The 20,938-nt window shown below is 41.2% G+C and overlaps 1 protein-coding gene across 7 annotated transcripts in view; it reads left to right on the top strand.

The window, feature by feature from the left end:
- Nucleotides 1–20,938, top strand: part of slc12a8 (solute carrier family 12 member 8) — a 160,919-nt gene that overhangs the window by 17,603 nt on the left and 122,378 nt on the right. For 5 of the 7 annotated variants that reach the window (XM_078552361.1, XM_078552359.1, XM_078552360.1 and 2 more), the window contains 2 exons: nt 16,188–16,424; nt 18,379–18,525. In XM_078552361.1, the coding sequence (XP_078408487.1) occupies nt 16,299–16,424; nt 18,379–18,525 (273 nt within the window). In that variant the 5' untranslated portion in view covers nt 16,188–16,298. Of the gene's footprint in view, nt 1–1,196; nt 1,254–16,187; nt 16,425–18,378; nt 18,526–20,938 lie in introns of all 7 variants that reach the window. The other 2 variants (XM_078552362.1, XM_078552358.1) reach the window with 1 other exon arrangement.

Below are 20,938 nucleotides of genomic sequence, written 5' to 3'. Positions count from 1 at the left end.
AAAAAGAATACATAAGAGTGAAGAAGTGTTTGAAAAAAATCTAATTAAGTAAGTGAGGCTGATTCAGGCTGTGCTGGGTTCGAAGAACGGGCATGCTATTGAAGCTACCAGAGAACCACAGCTTCCTGGAAATGTTCCCTATCAAGTATTTCAAAGAATTTCAAGCACAGTGCACGGAATGAATCCCACCGAATTTCATAGTCAAACTGAGAACAGTTTATCACTGCCCCTGTCAAGACTTATCCATTTTATTAGCCGTTGGAGACAGATTGGGCAGATCGGGCCAAGGCAGTGGGATGGGGTCAAAGGCCACTTGGAGTGTGGGAAAAGACTGGTGTGCAAAGCCAATAATTAATTCTGCGCACCAATGCAGCTCTGTTAAGCTATTTTACTCATTTAATAATTAAAATTGATGCACGGCAGCTTATAAAAATGTCCGGCCTTTGGACAGCTCTGGTTTTTGGATAGCTGGATTTGAGGCCCTGCACCTGTATAAACAAAATATGCTGACAGATGCCCATGTTTGCTGCATTTCTGATACTATTTGCTCAAGATTGTCAGTTACGGTGTGTGGTGTAGCGTTGTATGATAAGGCAGCACAGGTAACTCAAGTCATAAGCTTGCCTTTTGGGGATAATTTATTTTGATTTGTTATACATATGAATGATCAGTAAAGCAGAGAAATGTTGAGATGCTGCGTGACAGAACCTGCAGCACCACAGGGGGAAAATAGCTTGCCTGCTTTCTATCCCACTGCATCTACTATCATAATGGTCATAATATAAGAAAAAGGAGCAGGAGTAGGCCCTTTGAGCCTGTGTCTCCATTCAGTAAGATCACACCTAATCTTCTAACTCAATTTCACTTCCCACACTATCCCCATTTCCCTTAATTCCCTTGGTATCCAAAAAATTATTGATCTTTCTTGAATAGATTCAACATTGGAATATTTACAGCTCCCTGGTGTAGATAATTCCAAAGATTCACAATCTTTGAGTGGAGAAATTCCACCTTTCCTTGGGCCGTCCTCTTATTCTGATAGTGATACCTAGTTCTAGACTCTCCATGCAGGGAAAATATCCTCCCAGCATCTACCCTAACAAGCCCCTTAAGAATTTAATTGTTCAATGAAATAACATCTCAGTCTTCTAAATTCTATGGGATATAGCTCAAGTCTACTTAATCTCTCTTCACAGAACAATCTTATCACCCTGGGAATCAGTCCAGTGACTCTTTTTTGCTCTCACTCCAAGGTTAGTATATCCTTCCTTAGGCAAGGAACCCAAAACTGCACACAATTCTCTAGGCGTGGTCTCCGCAAAACCCCATAAAGTTGCAGTAAGACTTTTTCATTTGTACATTCCAACCCCTTTGCAGTAAAGGCTGTTACAGCCACCTGACATGGGGTAAAATATGACTGCCTGCCTCACTACCCCCAAGTCTGACTGTAACAGGGTTTGTTGAATATTTAGAAGGATGAAGGTATTTGACTCAATGTCTGTGTTTAACTATTTATGTCTGGATCGCAAAGAAACAAGCCTGACTGGCTTTTTTGAGGTTTAACACAAAATGGGGTTAGTTTTTATTGAGTGAAAAACCCACTCAGGTAAAGATAGCAAAATATTTAAAAAGGTGTAACCCACGCTTCTTGAACTTTCGTGACCCATATTCTCACACACACAAACATGTAAAATATACAAGTTATGCTGTAGGTAGTTGCTTTCTTAGCCAAATTGAGTTTCAATGCTGAAAGATAAAGAATTGAGAGTTCACTGTTTATGAGTCCTTGGCTGCACCACTGTGGTGAAACAGAGATTTTTCCAAGTTCCTTTACATTCCAGGAGTTGAGTTGAAGCTCATGTAACTGCAATTGCTAAAGACAATTTCTTCTTAACCTGTAATTTGTCTCTTCTAGAAGTTGATGAGTTTTGCAGCAGAAGGTTCCTTTTGATGAAAAACTCACTACCTCTGTGCTGGATTTTTAAACTGTAAGAGATTGGGTCTTAACTTGGGAGAGGAGAGAAGGGATCTCCTACTGCTCCCCTGGCAGATTTTCCAGCTACTAAATAATGTTTGCAGCTTGCATGCTGTATTAAAGAGATTTCAAAATGGTTACTTCAGTCACATCACCTGTCTCTCCCCACAATGATTTCAGAAGGTGTTTACCTGATGTATCAGTCGATGGTGCTTTTGTTTCATTGCCAAGGTTGGGCGGTTGGGCTGGGAGGTGGGTAAGGTAGTGAGTAGATTCTGTAATGTGCCTGCCATTAAAACCCTGAATGAGTCATCTTGATGAGATAGGAGGACATTTCTCCATATAACCATTGTTTTAATAGACTTTCTGTTTCCACCGGAAAGGTAGGTCGGGATTTTAAAAGGAATGGTTCTATAAATTTTCCTGTCCTGCCCACGATAACACCCGCTGGTGTCAGGGCCGGAAAATACTGCCCCTAGTCTTATAGAAACCTAAATGTAGGTCTAGTACATTTTAATAAATCCCTTTGAAGTGGTTCTTGACATCCTCAGATGTGACATTCCAGAGAATGACATGTTGTGGCATGACTGATGTGCATTGCACATTGGAACTTTCCAGAAACTGGCCACTTGCAGTGCCAGATGTCAACCTCAGCAGGCCTGATTGTGTCCTCATCTGACATCCACATACCTGCACTCCATTTACAAAACTATGTTGTAACATGAGGCAGGATCTTCTCCCCATTGTTTGGGGGGGGGGGGGGGGGGGGGGGAGGTTGTGCGGGAGCGAGCATTGCCAATTTACTTGGGCGGGCCAATTAAGGGCTGCCCAGCGTGACGTCCGCCAGGAAGCACTATGCACTCCCTGTGCGGGCGGGGGGATTTCCTGAGCCGGGGATGTGCTCTTTCGCACATTCACACGAAAGAGCACACGGATCTCGCTGAGGCAAAGTGCTGCCTCAGGGAGAACGGCTCAGGTTTGAACATTTCAATAAAGAAGGGGAAAAAAATTACTGACATGCCAACTCACGTGCCACTGTGACATGAGCTGGGACATGTCAATTTCTCTTATTTAAACATTTTATAAAAATGTTAATACCCTCATGAAACCTCATCCTGCCCGTGGATGAGGTTTCATGTCTTTTCAGAAGCCCGCCTGGGCTCCCAGCCTGCCTGTCAACCTTAAGGTTGGCCTGGCAGGTCCATTAATCATGCTAATTACATTTTTAATAGCTTTAATAGGCCTTTGACAGTTCGGTGGCCACACCAAACTGAAAATCTAAATGACGCGGTGTGACGTTGGGACGCACGCCCAACATCACCCCGCATCATTTTATGCGTCAGCGAGCGGGCCCCGCCCCCCGCTCGCCGAGCAAAAGATTCTGCCCATGGTCCCAAGGGGAGGAAAGGCAAAGCAGCAGGCAGCTCACCTGCCACTTGCTGCCCTGCAGTGGTCGCGTCCTGCATCAATACAGCTTTAACCTTTCTTCTAGCTTGTTAAATTGCACAAGGAAAGCTCAGTTGGTAAATGTACCTTTGCTTTGTATGTAACTGAAGTATCCAGACTTGACAAGTCACACGTTTACTCCTCAGTCTGTGCTGAGTTTGTTATCTCAACTGTGGTGGGACATTACAATTGGCCTTTGGGCCAAGGAAAGAAGGGAATAAAAACACCAGGGGCAGGATTTTCAGCTCGGTGTGCGGGTACGCACCTGACACGCCTGAGTGTGAAGTAGTGCATGATGAGCTCGGGCACTCGCATTTTTTGCGAAACCGCATCCACGGGTGGGATGAGGTTTCCTACAGTGAATAAAAAAAATTAAAATTTTTAAACTCATTTTTAACATGTCCCTCTTCATGTGACTTGAGTCACACATGGGGACATATTTATATTATTTGCTGATTCTTCATTTCAAAATTCTTCAGCTCCCTGAGGCAGCTCTCTGCCTTCAGGGAGCTTTCAGTGAGCGCACCCCCACGCATGCGCAGACCTCAGTGCTCGCGCTCCTCCCGCCCCCACCCCGGCAGCGCTGAGGCTCTCAGTGCGCGTTTCATGCTGGCCGGCTGTTAATTGGTTAGCCAACGTGAAATCGCAGTTGGGGCCCAATCGCGAGCGGCGGACCGTTTCACGGCTGCTCCCGGGCCTGCCTGCCGTGCCCGCCCGACGAGGGGAAAATTCTGCCCCAGGAGTCCTATTCCTGATCGTTATCAAGTAACTTTTGTTGAAGAGTGCAGATATGTGTATGTCACATGAGGACAAGATCAGACCTGCTGCAATGTCCCTTTCAATAGCTTGAGATTCATTACTTTGGCACAGAAAAAGAATGACTACTTGGAAAAGGTGCTGGAAGATCAGTTGGCACCCATGAAACCACATATCAGCAAGATTTGGGGCTTTCAGGAGAGAACAGAAAGTTGAAGAGGTTGCGCTTTGAAAAAGAATCTGTATATGCACAAAGTTTCAAACACATTCTGCACATCTAGCAAAAGCAAAATACTGCAGAGATTGAAAATCTGAAACGAAAACAAAAATGCTCAACACGTCAGTTGGCATCTGTGGATATAACATCTGACCTTTGATGGAATAAAAGAAATGTGGAGTTATCCACTTTGGAAGGAAAAACAGAAAAATAGAATGTTTTATTAAATGGTGAGACACTGGGAAATGTATACATTCAGAGGGAAGTGGGAGTTGCATATGAATCATAAAAAGTAAAAAAAATGGTATGTTAGTCTTGTCACGATGGTGTGGTGTATACCTGAGTGATATTGATCTGTAATTTCACCGGTTGGCCAGAACGCATTAACCCAGATTAAAGGTTCAGAAATTAGCTTAAACAATATATTAAGAGATTTAAGGATTTACTAGTGTCATTACTTATGTAGGCGGCAATTTTCTAGAATGTTTTAACATTTAAACATTGTGGGGAAGTTGCATTCTTGAAGATGATCATGGAAGCCATGACTGGAGTGTTTTACGAAAGTGTTGGTGAATCTGTTGGGTCAATTTAATTGATTATTTAGATTCCAATTAATTCAGTTGCTTTGCTTATGTATTTAACTCAATTAGCTTTATTGTTTTCCTCCCTGAGAGGGAGAGGCTGAATTACTTCTAGTATATTCTTTTTATTGTCATTTTGTTTTATCATTTGGCTATTTGCTATATTTTGGTCAAATGTTGCTTTCAGTTTAATTGCAATTTTATCATGTTGCTTTTAAAATATACTCTGCGTTCAAATGTAACTAAACTAATGTTGTCTAGTCTGCCAAGTCCCCCATAGGATAAGTTTCCTATTTGTTCTAAAATAATTACTTTTAAGGTGTACCACATGTACATTGGATTTAAAAGAAATGTCTGATGCTATTCTGACCATCAAATTTTGGACAAGGTGAAATTAGCAGCAAAAATAAAAATACCTGGAAAAACTCAGCAGGTCTGGCAGCATCTGTGGAGAGGAATACAGTTAACGTTTCGAGTCCGTATGACTCTTCAACAGAACTAAGGAAAAATAGAAGAGAGGTGAAATACAAGCTGGTTTAAGGGGAGGTGGGACAGGTAGAGCTGGATAGAGGGCCAGTGATAGGTGGAGATAGCCAAAAGATGTCATAGAGAAAAGGACAAAGAGGTGTTGATGGTGGTGATATTAGCTAAGAAATGTGCTAATAGGTGACATTAAGGGTAGAAAGCAGGATGAGCAAGGCACAGATAGCCCTAGTGGGGGTGGGGTGGGGGGAAGGGATCGAAATAGGCTAAAAGGTAGAGATAAGACAATGCATGGAAATACATTTAAAAATAATGGAAATAGGTGGGAAAAGAAAAATGTATATAAATTATTGGAAAAAAGGGGGATCGGAAAGGGGGTGGGGATGGAGGAGATAGTTCATGATCTAAAGTTGTTGAACTCAATATTCAGTCTGGAAGGCTGTAAAGTGCCTGGGTGACCGCTTTGTGGAACACCTTCGGTCTGTCCGCAAGCATGACTCAGACCTCCCTGTCGCTTGCCATTTCAACACTCCACCCTGCTCTCATGCCCACATGTCTGTCCTTGGCCTGATGCAATGTTCCAGTGAAGCTCAACGCAAACTGGAGGAACAGCACCTCATCTTCCGACTAGGCACTTTACAGCCTTCCGGACTGAATATTGAGTTCAACAACTTTAGATCATGATCTCTCTCCTCCATCCCCACCCCCTTTCCGATCCCCTTTTTTCAAATAATTTATATAAATTTTTCTTTTCTCACCTATTTCCATTATTTTTAAATGTATTTCCATGCAATGTCTTATCTCTACCTTTTAGCCTATTTCGATCCCTTCCCCCCACCCCACCCCAACTAGGGCAATCTGTACCTTGCTTATCCTGCATTCTACCTTTAATGTCACCTATTAGCACATTTCTTAGCTAATATCACCACCATCAACACCTCTTTGTCCTTTTCTCTATGACATCTTTTGGCAATCTCCACCTATCACTGGCCCTCTATCCAGCTCTACCTGTCCCACCTCCCCATAAAACCAGCTTATATTTCAACTCTCTTCTATTTTTCCTTAGTTCTGTTGAAGAGTCATATGGACTTGAAATGTTAACTGTATTCCTCTCTGCAGATGCTGTCAGACCTGCTGAGTTTTTCCAGGTATTTTTATTTTTGTTTTTGTTTTGGATTTCCAGCATCTGCAGTTTTTTGCTTTTAAGTTAGTAGCAGTACCCCCTTAGGTGTGATCTACATACAATGCAATTTAAAAAGTAACTTTACATTGGCAGCAAAGAGGAAACCACACATGGGATGATTTATATTTATTTTTATTATGGTTGTTTTATGGTGGGTGGATGTAATGGGCGGATGTTGATGACCAGGATGCACCTGCTGCACTTCAGATAAAGTTATGAAATATGATTTTTAAGTTTAATGAGTTGCAGCTGATTATTGCCAAATAGCATTGTCACAAACACATAAATTAACTTTGTAGATTAGAATTTCAGATTTGACCTACTTCACAGCTAAGCCACCCTGTCTCAGCCCCTCTATCTGAATCTCTTCAATCTATTTCCCACTCTCCCACAGCACTAAAACAGCCCTAACCAAAGTCACAAATGACATTCTGTGTGATGTATTAACTTTCTTTGTCCCCCATTGGCCTCTGTGCAGCCCTTTACTGGGAATCACACCATCCTCTTCCAAATATCAGGAGGTATTGAGCAGACTGGGTTCTTGCTTCTGGAGAAGATTATTATGACCTGATAGAGGTCTTTAACAATTTAAAGAGGTTCAATAGAGTGGATGTGAAGAAACTTTCCAATTGTATGAGCTCAGAAGGTCGTGCATAAAGATAGCTCCGACTCAGCTAAACAAAGAATTTAGGAGAGACTTCTTTACACAGACAATGGTAAGAGTGTGGAACTCATTACCCACCTCCACCTCTACCTCAGCCCACCTGCTGCTGAAGCCCTAATCAATGCTTTGGTCACCACTAGACTTGACTACGCCAATGACTTCCCATTTTCTACCTTCTATAAATTTTAGCTCATTCAAAACTCTGCTGTTTGTATTTTATTTTGGACCATGTCCTGGCCTCCCATCATAACCACCCTTGTTTACCTACGTTGGCTCTCAGGCCTCCATAGCTTCCAATTTAAAATACTGATCCTTATGTTTAAATCACTTCAGGACCTTGCACCACTCTACATCTGTGTGCACACAACCTACAACCAGGGGCAGAATTTTATGCCCCACGGGCGGGCGCACCCAACCCGATTGGGCGTAAAATCGCTTGAGGTGACAGCGGGCATGCGTGACAAGTGCGATATTTTGCTTGCTGGCTGCACGCAAAAGTCATAAGTGCGATTGCTGACAATTAAGAGGGCAATTAAGCCCATTAACGGCAATTGTCTGCAATTTTTCATGACCTGTCCAACCTTACGATTGGCGGACGGGCAAATCGGCCAGGTGGCCTTTACAATTTTCATCAAAGCTCATCCAAGGGTGGGATGAAATCTCCGTTATGACATAAAATAAAAATAAATATCCGTGGACAGCCTTTTTATGATGTGTGCTTTCAGGGGCTTGATTGTGATGCATGGACATTTTTTTTGCAGCTTTTTATATCTTTATTTCATCATTTGAAGGTCTGCAGCTCCCTGAGGCAGCTGTCCGCCTTCAGGAAGCTCTCTCACAGTGCTCACCTACACCCGTGGTCATTGCCTGCCCTTCTTCCCGCCCCCACCCCAACAGCGCTGAGCTTTTCAGCGCGCGCTTCACGCTGGCTGGCTGTTAATTGGCTAGCCTGTGTGAAATTGTGGTCGGGGCTGATCGCAGTCGGCAGTGCGTTTCCTGGCCGCTCTCAGGCCCGCTAATTGCGTGTGCCCGCCAAGAGCAAAATTCAGACCCAATTCTTCTACTCTCCTGACTCTGAGCTCCCCACTGCTAACAGACATTCCTTCAGCTGCCTAGCCCCCGTACTTTGAAATCCCCCCTGTAATTATTTTTGCCTCTCCAACTTACTCCTCCTTAAAACCTGTTTTTTTCTTTAAGCTTTTGAGCATCCCCCTTCATATATCCTCCTCCGGTTTGGCTTTTTTTACTATACCCCTGTGAAGTAAGATGTTTTTCTATAAAAATGGTATATAAATGCAAGTTGTTCCACGCTTAATTTATCAGTACGCTTGTTTGTTTTCTTTTCCTAAGTATCTCTGATTCATTTTTGTTACAGTGAAAAGGAATTGGATCTTGTTTTTAGTCCTGAATTGTGCACAAACTTTCTGTAATCTGAGCTCCAAATTCAAGGTCCAAAATTTCTCCTTGTTGTGAATCTGTCTTGTAGCCAGTTGCCTGTAGAGAGCTCTTTCCTGTTTAGGTGTAAATTGATGATCTTATTGAATTTCTTGGTGATTTCCTGTGCACACTGCACCAAGCTGTTCCATTTTGGGTTTCTTTTTGCTTGGATTCTGTATGAAAGAGTGAATAATAGCACTTAAGTCCTGCTGCTGGGTTGGGAATTCCGGCTTATCTCACCCTTGTTGATCAGGGAGTGCTTTTACAGGGAGTGTACTACTAAAGTTGTTTGCCAAATCAGAGTGTTTTTGCTTACTATCCTATTCATTGATGGAGGTTTTTCTAATCAATCTTCATGTATGCTACTGGTCAGATTAAGATTTCACTTGTGCTTAGGGACTGCAGACTGGAGGTTTCCTAGCTGTTTATTCTGTGAAAATGCATTTTTCAGCATTGCATTGATGCAGAAACTGTAGTTCTGGCCTCAAAAAAACACCTCTTGGTCTCCATCGACATTTCAGTGGAAATTTTTACATCTGTTCATCGAATGTGGGCGTCGCTGGTAAGGCTAACATTTATTGCCCATCCTTAATTGTGCTTGAGAGCAATTAAGAGTCAGTCGCATTGGTGTGGCTCTGGAGTCACACGTAGGCCAGACGAGATAAGGATGGCAGTTTTCCTCTCCTAAAGGACATTAGTGAACCAGATGGGTTTTTATAATGATAGTTTCAATGTCACAATTACTGAGACTAGCTTTCAGTTCCAAATTTTAAAATTTAATTGAATTTAAATTGGTGCAATTTGCACATGTCCCCCAGAGCATTAGCCTGGACTCTGGATTACTATAGCACCATTGAAAGGTTATGGTGCAGAAAGAGGCCATTCAGCCCATCGTGTCTTCAGCAGCCAAAAAGAGGAAAAAAAAACTAACCATTCATTTTAATCCCACTTTCCGGTACCTGGTCTATAACTTTGCAGATTACAGTGCTTCCGATGTAGATCAGGTACCTTTTAAATGAGTTGAGCATTTCAGCTAGTCCAGTGACATTACCACTGTACCACCATCTCCCCAGTGCAAGTGACATGAAGTCATCCCCTTAAACATTAAAAAGAAACTGTAAATCTTCTGTATGGCTCACAAACAGCACTGTTGCTGTACAGCTGAGCCATTTTTCCTGGATTTATTTTTGTTCATGCAAATAAATATTTTCAGAATCTAACCTAATTTGGCATAACCATCCCAACCTTCAAACTTTTATTTAAAATTCACTCACTAAAATAGTTAATGGCCCCTTTATATTAGAGGGTTTCCTCTAGTAGCAGGAGTTTGATCAAATGCAAGTCAGTGGTGTAAATAATTGGATTATATGTTCTGTCAGAGCTATTATAACCCTGGTCAACTGGGAATATTACTGGCTGTCTCCAACTAGTAGTATCAGTGGCAGGAAAGATAAACTGCTTCCACCATTGGCACTTGCTATCTGGTGTACTATTTTGGGTCTGTCAACTTGCTGACTCATGTGGATCCTCTCCCTTATCAATTTCCCAGTTCATGGAATAAATGGATAGTAAGGAACACATCATGGAACTGCTTCCAAATTATGAAGGCCATTTAGTAGATGCTTTTAAACTTGGTGCTGTAAATGAGGAAGCTCACTTGGGTGCTTTGCCTCTCACTTGCTCATCTCCCCTTCCATGTGTGGTACTCGCTTGCTGCTCCTCCTCTGCCATATGTGCTCTCACACTCTTCTAGTCTTGTGAGTGTATGTTTTCACTTGCTCCTTGTACAGCACTCACTTTCTTTGTGGTAGGGGGGGCACGCGGATGCTGGGGTTTGGATTTTATGGAGCCTACAAGAGTCAGAAACCTGACGGGCAGGGTGACTTAATAGGAGTTGACATTTCACTTTCCTGACAGCTGGTTCAAATTTAGACATTTACTCAGTGGTGTGTTTGTAGTGGGTTGGGCTTCAGGCCATCCTATGGCGGGTTCCTATTTGTAATACATTTAGATTCCATGAATACTCATTATATTAAAACTTTTTATAATTACGTCCAGCCTTCATGATAAAGTCAGCGGCGCACAAGAATCTTCTTTTAGGTGGTGTGCAACAGTTGGTTTTGTGCAGTTGTGTCTGAGGTCAGCGGTTTTCCTTGTTGAACTCTGCAGCACAAGTGAGGGAAGCAGGAAGACGGCAGCTTGCGTGGAGGCTCAGGTCTGGCAAGAGCGAGTCAGTGGTGAGGTGGGGGCTTGCTGTGGAGTGGGGTCAGGGGCATGGAGTAGTGAAGTGGGAAGGGCCTGGTGTCCTGGGCGTGTGGGGGGATGTTGGGAACAGTCAGTCAAGGCAAGAGAATGAGGGGCCGAAAGGGCGGTGTCAGTACTGTCCACATGTGAGTCCATCACAGGATGTTTGCTGGCAGAGGGCCTTGAGTTTACTTGCAACACTTCAGTTATTCCCCTGAAAGTGGTCTCAGGCAATGTGCTTTACAATGCGTTGAAGGGAGGGCCAGCTGAGCCTGCAGGTTCAACAATATCCCACAGAATGGTGAATACAACACTGGACACTAACATAAACAGTCAATAAAGAATGAACAAAAGACACAACATCATTTCTTGAAGGCCATTGATGCAAGCAATAGCCGACCAGTCCTTAACTTGAACCTACAGCTGGCAGTGTAAGATAATAAAACTAAATTGACTATGACTGTGCAGAACCAAACTTGAAGTAATTTTAAATGGGGAAGAAAAGAAGTTTTATAGAGGATAGTGATCGAGCTGGAGGGGAACATATGAACATATGAGTTAGGAGCAGGAGTAGGCCACTCAGCCCTTCGAGCTTGCTCTGCCATTCAATAGATCATGGTTGATCTGACTGTAATCTCCCACCTACTCCTGATAATCCTTCACCCCCTTGTTTATCAAGAGTTGATCTACTTCTGCCTTGAAAACATTCAAAGACTCTGCTCCCACTGCCTTTTGAAGAAGGGCGTTCCAAACACTCACTACCCTCTGAGAGAAAAAAAAATCTTCTCATCTCCTTTAAATGGGCGACCCCTTATTTTTAAACAGTGATCCCTAGCTCTAGATTCTCCCACAAAAGGAGACATCCTCCCCACATCCACCCTGTCAAGACCCCTCAAGATCTTATGTGCTTTAATCAAGTCGCCTCTTATTCTTCTGAGCTCCAGCAGATACAATCTTTCCTCGTAAGACAACCTGCCCATTCCTGGTATTCATTTATTAAGCCTTCTCTGAACTGCTTGTAATGCATTTACATCCTTCCTTAAATAAGGAGGCCAATACTGTACACAGTACTCCAGATGTGGTCTCACAAATGTCATGTACAACTGAAGCATAACCTCCCCCCTCTTGTATTCAATTCGCCTCACAATAAACAATAACTTTCTATTAGCTTTCCTAATTACTTGCTGTACCTGCATGCTAGCCTTTTGTGATTCATGCACTAGGACACCCAAATCCCTCTGCATCTCAGAGCTCTGCAATCTCTCACCATTTAAATAATATGCTTCTTTTTTATTCTTCCTGCCAAAATGGACAAATTCACATTTTCCCAAATTATGCTCCATTTGCTAGATCTTTGCTCACTTTCTTAACCTATCTATGTCCCCTTATGTCCTCTTCATAACTTACTTTCCTACCTATCTTTGTATCTTTAGCAAATTTAGCAGCCATATCATTTTTCTGTTCATTCAGGTCATTTATATAAATTGTAAAAGGTTGAGGCCCCAGCACTGACCCCTGTGGCACACCACTTGTTAAACCTACCAACCAGAAAAAGACCCAATTATGGCTACCCTCTGTTTCCTGTTTGCTAGCCAATCTTCTATCCACGCCAATATGTTATCCCCTACACCATGAGCTTTTGTTTTCTACAACATCTTTTGATGTGGCACATTATCAAATGCCTTCAGAAATCTAAGTACAGTACATCCACCTTTATCCACAGCACATATGACTCCTTCAAAGAACTCCAGTAAATTGGTTAAACGTGATCTTTTCACAAAACCATGTTGACTCTGCCTGATTACCTTGAATTTTTCCAACTGCCCTGCCATAACATCTTTAATAATAGCTTCTAACATTTTCCCTATGACAGCTAACTGGCCTGTAGTTTCCTGCTTTCTGCCTCCCTCCCTTTTTGAATAAAGGAGTTACATTTGCTATTTTCCAATCTAATGGCACCTTCCCGAATCAGGAAAATGCATCAACTATCTCACTAGCCACTTCTTTTAAGACCCTAGGATGAAGTCCATCAGAACCTGGGGATTTGTCAGCCCGCAGCTCCAACAACTTGCTAAGTACCATTTTCCTGGTGATTGTAATTTTCCTGAGTTCCCCCTTCCCTTACAATTCTTGGGAGGTGGTCACTTTTGCTGGAATGTGGCTCTATAAGTGCTGGCAATATTCTGCATCTTATGCAAATGACTATTGTTTGTCTGTGCTCATGCATCATACATATGAACGAAAGAATTAGGAGCAGGAGTAGGCCATTTGGCCCCTCAAGCCTGCTCTGCCATTCAGTAAGATCATGGCTGATCTGGTTGTGTGCTCAACTTCACATTCTGCCTATCCCCGATATCCTTTGACTCCCTTGTTAGTCATGAATCTATCTACACCTGCCTTAAGAATATTCATTGACCCTGCCTCCACTGCTCTCTAGGGAAGAGAGTTTCAAAGATTCATGACCCTCTGAGAGAAAACATTTCTCTCATCTCCATCTTAAATGGGAGACCCCTTATTTTTAAACAGTGTCCCCTAGTCCTTGTCTCTCCCACAAGGGGAAACATCCTTTCAGCATCCACCCTGTCTAGTCTCCTCATGGTTTGTATATTTCAATAAGATCACCTCTCATTCTTCTAAACTCCAATGGATACAAGCCCAGCCTATCCAATCTTTCCTCATAAGATAACCCTCCCATCCCATGACCTTGCGGCATCATAGCTGAGCCCAATCTTGTCTGTACAGTCACATTAACGTTACCCATTAGGGATCACTGGAAAGCTGTCCTTGGTTGATTTTCACTTTTCTAGTCCGAAGACACTGAGGTTAATTGTTGCATCCCAATTGCTGCTATGGCTGATTAAAGAACTCACTGAAAACCCAAGGTGGAAAGCGTGACCACCTGACTTAGAAATGTACTCAGTGATGCCTTTAGTCTGCAGGCCACTGTAGGATTCTGGGTGACTCTTCTGTATCTGACAAAATCACTTTCTGAACCAATGAAGCAGCAATGGATATTTGTTTTAAGAACAAAAATAAAAGCTGGAAAAAAAACTCAGCAGGTCAAGCAGCATCTGTAGAGAGAAACGGTGCTAACGTTTTGCAGGTTGATGACTTTTCATCAGAACCAAAGCGAAAGAAATGTTTTTTAGCCAATGGAAGAGGGGAGGGGGCAGGAAGAACAAAGGAGAAGGTTTGTGATAGGGTGGAGGGCAGGGGAGATTAAATAACAAAAGATTGTGGCAATGGACATCATAAAGAAACAAAGCTTGTGTCCAAATGAGACGCTACCTAAAAACCATCTGAATGCAACATGAGGGGATAAAAAAATAAGAAAAACACAACAATCTGGAGGCAGAGGCTATAATCTAAAGTTGTTGAACTCAATATTGAGTCTTGAAGGCTTGTCTACCTTGCTGCCATACTGTGCTTTCTGTCCATGGTCTGCTACAGTGTTCCAATGAAGCTCAAAGCAAACTCAAGGAACAAGCACCTTATCATTCATCTCAACACTCTATAGCCTTTAGGACTAATATTGAGTTCAACAACTTCAGATCAAACCTCTGCCTCCATCGTGTTCTATGTGTATTTTTCTCTTTTTGTTTTGTTTGGTCTTGTTTTTCATCTTGTTTCTTTCTTTATCCCTTTCAAAAACTAACATGCATTGTTAATTTAGTGCTGTTGCAAAACTTTGCTGCCAAGTAAGCAGCTTTGCTGAATTAAAAGTTAATTTTATGCAAGTAAACACATTTACAAATCTCTACACTTCAAGTTGACTTGCAGCCTGAATTTAAATTTACCACTCAATTTCTGTTGCTTCTTTTAAACGTTGCTGGGCTTGTCTATTTGGATTTGATGGGACTGGTGGTTGGGAAGGTCTGTCTACAGCACTGATCTTTTATGGTGAACTGAAGGTTTGTCAGTTCTGTAGGAAGTTGATCACCGAGACTACTTGGGATGGAAACCGCTGGCTTGAGGGCTGCATATCACCTAACTGCAGGATCTCGTTGAAGTGCCTCTAGTCTTTGAAAAATAGCAATTTGACATATTCCATGGTACATCATTTTTTTAAAGGGGATGGTATGGTAGAGCAAAGGTTTTCTTTCCTGGCTTACATGTGGGTAACCAGTTCCACCATTTTATTGGTACTACCTTAAGAGAGGTATTCAATGAGGTGGAGGTTAAATAATGAAAAGGAAGGACCAATTACCAATAGTATGTTGGTATGGAATCATCAAATGATACTCTACTTTCTGTGCTCACATCCCCCACATTGTGAATTTAAGTATGGGCGATTAGGACAGAATTTTTTTTCCAGCATTTATTTTAGAATTTTAGAGGGTTTTGCAAGTATCTTGATGGGCTTAGAATGGTTTAAAACAACTCAATTTAATGTTTAATGAGTTCCATTCTTTTATAGAAGATAAGGCCTTCCTCTGGTGGATGAGAAGGATACATTATAAACTGTGAGGAATCAGATAATTGTATTTTAAAGCAAGAAAGATATTTTCCAATTATTTGAACAACTTGCACAATGCCATTTACTGGTTAACACTACAGGGAGAATAATGTCTATAAATCTAATATTTATCAAACAGCTTGGTTCATTTGGTTACATTCTTACATCTGGATCAGTACATTGTAGGCTCAAGCCTCTTTCCATGAATGCATTACCTAAACTGACACTGCAGGCATCCTGTTTTATCAGACCTGCCGCTGTCTTTCAGATGATTTGTTAAGGTTGAATGCCCTTTTCACTAATTTATTTGAATGTTAAAAGTCTTGTGCAATGTTGGAAGAAAAGTAGTTTCCTTCATATCCTGCCTGACATTAATTCCTCAATTAATAACATCAAAATAGATTAATTAGCCAATCTGAATAAAAGTATGGACTCGAAATGTTAACTCTGTTTCTCTCTCCACAGATACTGCCAGACCTGTTTTCTGTTTTTATTTTATATTATAATTAGCCAATCATCTCTTTGTGTGATCTGGGCGTTTGCCCATGCAGTAACAACCATTGGCCTTTAAAATCATATCCTGTATGCAAAGTGCAAAGATGTGATCAGGTTAATATTTGTCAAAGTGGAACATAACCTTATAATTCATATGAACAGCAGTTAGAAGCTTTTGGAACTGAGTTCTTAACTGAATAATATGCAACAATAGATTGAAAATCTAAAGACTTGTTTTTTAAAATTTTAGAGTGGAGAATGAAGCAGCATCTTTTCATGAAGACAAAAGGCATTTTGATCAAATCTAGGTGTTGACGTATATATCTTTACTGTTTGGCTGGATACTTCAGCATTCCACAGTATGGAAGAAGACCGGGACCTGAAATGTAATTCAGAGGTGACAAATAAAACAGTATTACTACTAAATGGTTCCTGTGGATCTAGAAGTACTGGGCAAGTGCAAGAACTTTTCCATGAAGCTGCACAGGTGAATTTGACTAACAGATATATGTAGTTACTGTGTCCGTTGGGTAACCTTTTTGAGTACTTTCTGCCCTAGAGTTGTTTACATATTTTTAAAAAAATACAGATTTAGGCCCAATTATTTTGAGCAATACCAGCATAGGGAAATTTTGCAATTCTGCATACAGCCTCATTTGCTGGGTGTATGGACTCGCAAAATTACCTTTGATTTTCTAAACTAGCTTAGAAATATATGTTCAGTATTATCATCTTTGTCTTTCTGATGGTGCACCCAAAGTGTATGTAGCAGCAATGTTTTGATCCATACCATTTCTATGCATTATCATAGTAATTTTTATGGTTTGTAGCCATAAAGTCAATTACATTGCTTAAGTTTTCATACAACATTGTTATCATTAAAATTTTTTGTCTTGAAAAGTTTGTTTAGTGCACCAACAGCCTGTGCACTTCATGCTACAAAAACACGAGAAAGAAATGAGCTGGTTAAAGTTATGCATCTTACCCAAATTAAGACAAACCAGGAATAGGAAAGGGATCTGAACAAATTTCACTCAGGTCTGTATGTGCAAGGATAGAGATTCCAGTATTGCCACGTTAAAAAGCAAGGTATACTGACTGGAAAACTGTGAATCCTACCTGGTTTTTCCAATACAATAAAACTAATTTTTGCTGCCAGTACCAGCTTTTGATGTTTCCTATGAAAAGGTTGAACTTTGGGATTTCTTGGAACTGTCCGAAATTGGGGAATGTAGATTCAGGCCATAAACTTTAAGATATTCATCACTTTAGTCTACAAGGCCTTAGACATTCCCATGGTATATGTATGAGGATAGATAACTCCTCAGCACCAACACTATCAATCTGATCTAACTTCCATGCTGTGTAAAGCAGGTGATATTTAAATTTGAAAGTGAACATGAGTTCTAAAAAGGCAGCATGTTAGGTTGTATTGCAATATTATACACTGTTCCTTCTGCATTAAAAATCATATAAACATAGGCTGGTATTTTCCGGCCCCCTCCTGCCGGCAGGGTCTTCTGGACCTTTCAATGGCTTGCCGCATTTTCTGGCCCCGGCCCTGCCCCTGCCGCAGTGAGGCTGCGGAATTCTGTCCATAGACCTTAAAACTGATAATATGGTCATAATGTATTAATCCAATCTTAGAAATCATGAAGTGACAAAATCTATTTTCTCTTTTATGGACAGTTGTACTGCAATCGTGCAAACACTAAGGAAGGAAAGTTTGTGAAAAATAAAATGTCACATATTATAAATTCAAAAGAAAATTTATCCTTTTTTTGAACAAAGGTAGTCTAAAGTCCATGCCTTGAAGAAAAAGCATGGTCACACTCAACAGATGTTTAATGCAGTTAGGTGTTAATACAACCACTCCAGCAGCTTACAGCAATTAAAATGTAACCCCATAAAATATGTTGTGAGCACAGTTACAAAGTGTTTACTTTATTACTAATTTATAATTAGATGTTAATAACTAAATTATATTTAATATCCTACTTTCACAATGTTGTAAACTATTTCAAAATTGCCATTTATAGAAATCTGCTGTAAACATCCTTCCATATTTCGATTCCCATGCACTGAACGTGTTGTTGGTATTTTATTATTGAGCTGATTCTGAGTTGAAAATAATGGGAAGATATTCCACCTTCTGTTCCAATATATGAATTGGATATGAATGTAATTAAAAAATAATAATTTAGATTACTATGAAGCCTTGAACTCAGGTTAGAAAATTATATATGCAAACTCCTGCTTTTGTTAGCAATCTTTTTCATATAGCAAAAAACTAGTTATTTGATCCAATGTATGAAAGCCTTGAGATAAAAAGAGCTACCAAGATTAACTTGAATGGTTTCCATACAAATCTTTTGTCTTTTAGAATCATTACATTATCTACTAGGACACTAATTGTAAAATGATGTTAATGCACCAAACAGGTATCCCAGTCCCATGCTAAGCCCTGGTGGAAAGTTAAGATTTTTGTTTGGGAACCAGTGCTATTTGGAACATGGGATGGAGTATTCACAACTTGTATGATCAACATCTTTGGAGTGGTTCTCTTCTTGCGGACTGGGTGGCTTGTGGTAAGTTTATGTTTATTTTCTACAATTTTTACAGCTATGTTGGTTTCAAGAAGCTGATTTTTGAATTGAGAGGTTTTAATTTTGTCTGATAGTGGACTGCTTAATCAGTTTGTGTAAAATTCCTAAATGTGCTAACTTTGCATTTCTTAATCCATTAAAAATAAATGGATTTGCAACATCATTTAATAAGTGCACAAAGGAACTTTACAGATACCTTAACCAGTATGAAAGCAGAAGAAATAAACCCCAAATTGTTTAAAAAGCTACTGACAGAAACTTGTTACAGATAGGAAGTAAAAAAAAATCAGTTGAATAGCTTGCTAAATTTTGATAACTTTATGGAGACTGATACAAAATTATACGCTAACAAATTTTTAGACTATTTTATCTCAAGTTTAGATGGTTTGGCATAATTTTTCACTTGTATAAAGTTGCAAAGTAAACTGACTTTCACAAACATGATTATATTTTATATATTCAGTTTTTCATTTTGCTTTGTTTCCATATTAGATGTAGAATATTTTAAGTAACTGGTAAACAATAGGAATGGTGAACATTTAATTTTGCTCTACATTAGAATCATAACTTAAAAGTGGAACAGGCATTGTGAACCATGAAATTAAGGATTACAGCAAAACTTAATATCTCTTGTACAGTTTCCTGGTACTCTAAAGATTGGTTTCATTATTTCAGTAATCAGGGCAATTGAGGTAATAACTGTTTCTAATACATGGCCAGGGTTTTCCATGCATCAGGTGGGCTTGGCGAGAGCAGGCGCGGACGGTTTGTGGAGCTGACCGCCGCCTGTGATTGGCTTGGCACTGCGATTTCACACGGGTGGGCCAATTAAGGCCCACCCAGCGTGGATCGCGAGTGGTAGCGCTGACCTGTGTTGGCGGGGGGAGGAGGGAGAGTCGGGTCTAGCACCAAAGAGTGCTTCAATCTCCCTGATGCACGGAGCTGCCTCAGGAAGATTGAAGCGCTTATTAAAGACATTGGGCAGAATTTTGACCTTGATGGGCGGGTGGGCCCCACTGGCTCGGCGGTGGGCGGGCAACCGATCGCCGCCGCCGAAATGGGCCCCACAGCCATTTTAAGGGCTGTGCGCTTCCTGTGCGGGTGGGGAGGGATTCCCCAACTGTCAAAGTGCGCTCTTAAGCGCATGCGCCCGAAAGAGCGCACATCTCCCTGAGACTAAGTGCTGCCTCAGGGAGATCGGTGAAAGGTTTATAAACTTCAAAAATAGAAAAATAAAAAAATTATTAACATGTCCCCCTCATGTGACAATGTCACACGAGATGGGACATGTTAATAAAAAGCACAGAAATTTTATTAAACTTTTTTAAAACAGACATAAAACCTTATCCCGCCGGTGGATGAGATTTCATGTTTTTTCAGAAGCCCACCGGGCTTAATTGGTTTAACTACCCTGTCAATGGCCTCAATTGGCCATTGACATGTCGGTGGGCGGACAGCTGATTTCGCTGTCCACCCGCCTTCCTGATATTTAAATGGGGCGGAATGACATCGGGGGTTTCCCACGACGTCATCCCGCGTCATTTTTGCGTCGGCGAGCAGGCCCCGCCCCCAGCTCGCCGACAGAAGATTTCTGCCCATTGTTAAAAACACTAAAAATTTAATGAAACATGTCTGTGTCACATGAGATGGGACATGTTTTTATTTTCAAAATAAAGTTTTTATATAATCAGTATTAACTTTAGGAAACATTATCCCGCTCGTGGGTGAGGTTTCCTAAAAAATGCAAAGGTCGTTTGGCCTTTTTGCCTTCCCGCCAACCGTTAGGTTGGACAGGCAGCGTAAGTTTGGAGTTAATTAGTACGTTAATGGCCTTTCAATTATCGGTGGGTGCGCCCACCAAACGAAATATCACGAGACAGTGCGTTGATGTCGGCACGCACGCCCGATGTCATCGCGCATCATTTTACATTCTGGTGTGTCGGGCCCGCCCCCGCACGCCAAATACAAAATTCTGCCACATGTATTAGCTTTAAACGGTGGGCAATTAGACGTTTGCCATTATAAGGAATTTCAACTGGTGCCTGCTGTCTACAAATGCACGTACTAAAGAACTTGAAGGAGCCTGACAAACATTATTTTGTATTTGTACAGTACCAATAATGTAGAAATTGTCCTAAGGAGTTTCACAGGAGCAGAATCAGGCAAAAATTCACATGAAGCCAAAAAAGGAGCTATTAGAAGGGATAACTAAATGCTTGGCCAAAGATTTAGACTTTACAAGCATCTTGAAGGAAGAGAGAAAAATATAGAGACAAATAGATGGGGAATTCCAGAGCTTAGGGCTTAAATGACTGAAGGCATGACTGCCAATGGTGGAGAAATGAGATTGCGGAATGCATAAAAGGCCAGAGCTGGGTGGCATCAGCTTACATGC

The sequence above is a fragment of the Cetorhinus maximus genome, chromosome 11 (genome assembly GCF_964194155.1).
Source record: "Cetorhinus maximus chromosome 11, sCetMax3.hap1.1, whole genome shotgun sequence".
Lineage (NCBI taxonomy): Eukaryota > Metazoa > Chordata > Chondrichthyes > Lamniformes > Cetorhinidae > Cetorhinus > Cetorhinus maximus.
Note: the sequence above shows the minus strand (reverse complement) of the source record. Positions and strands in the feature narration are given on the sequence as shown.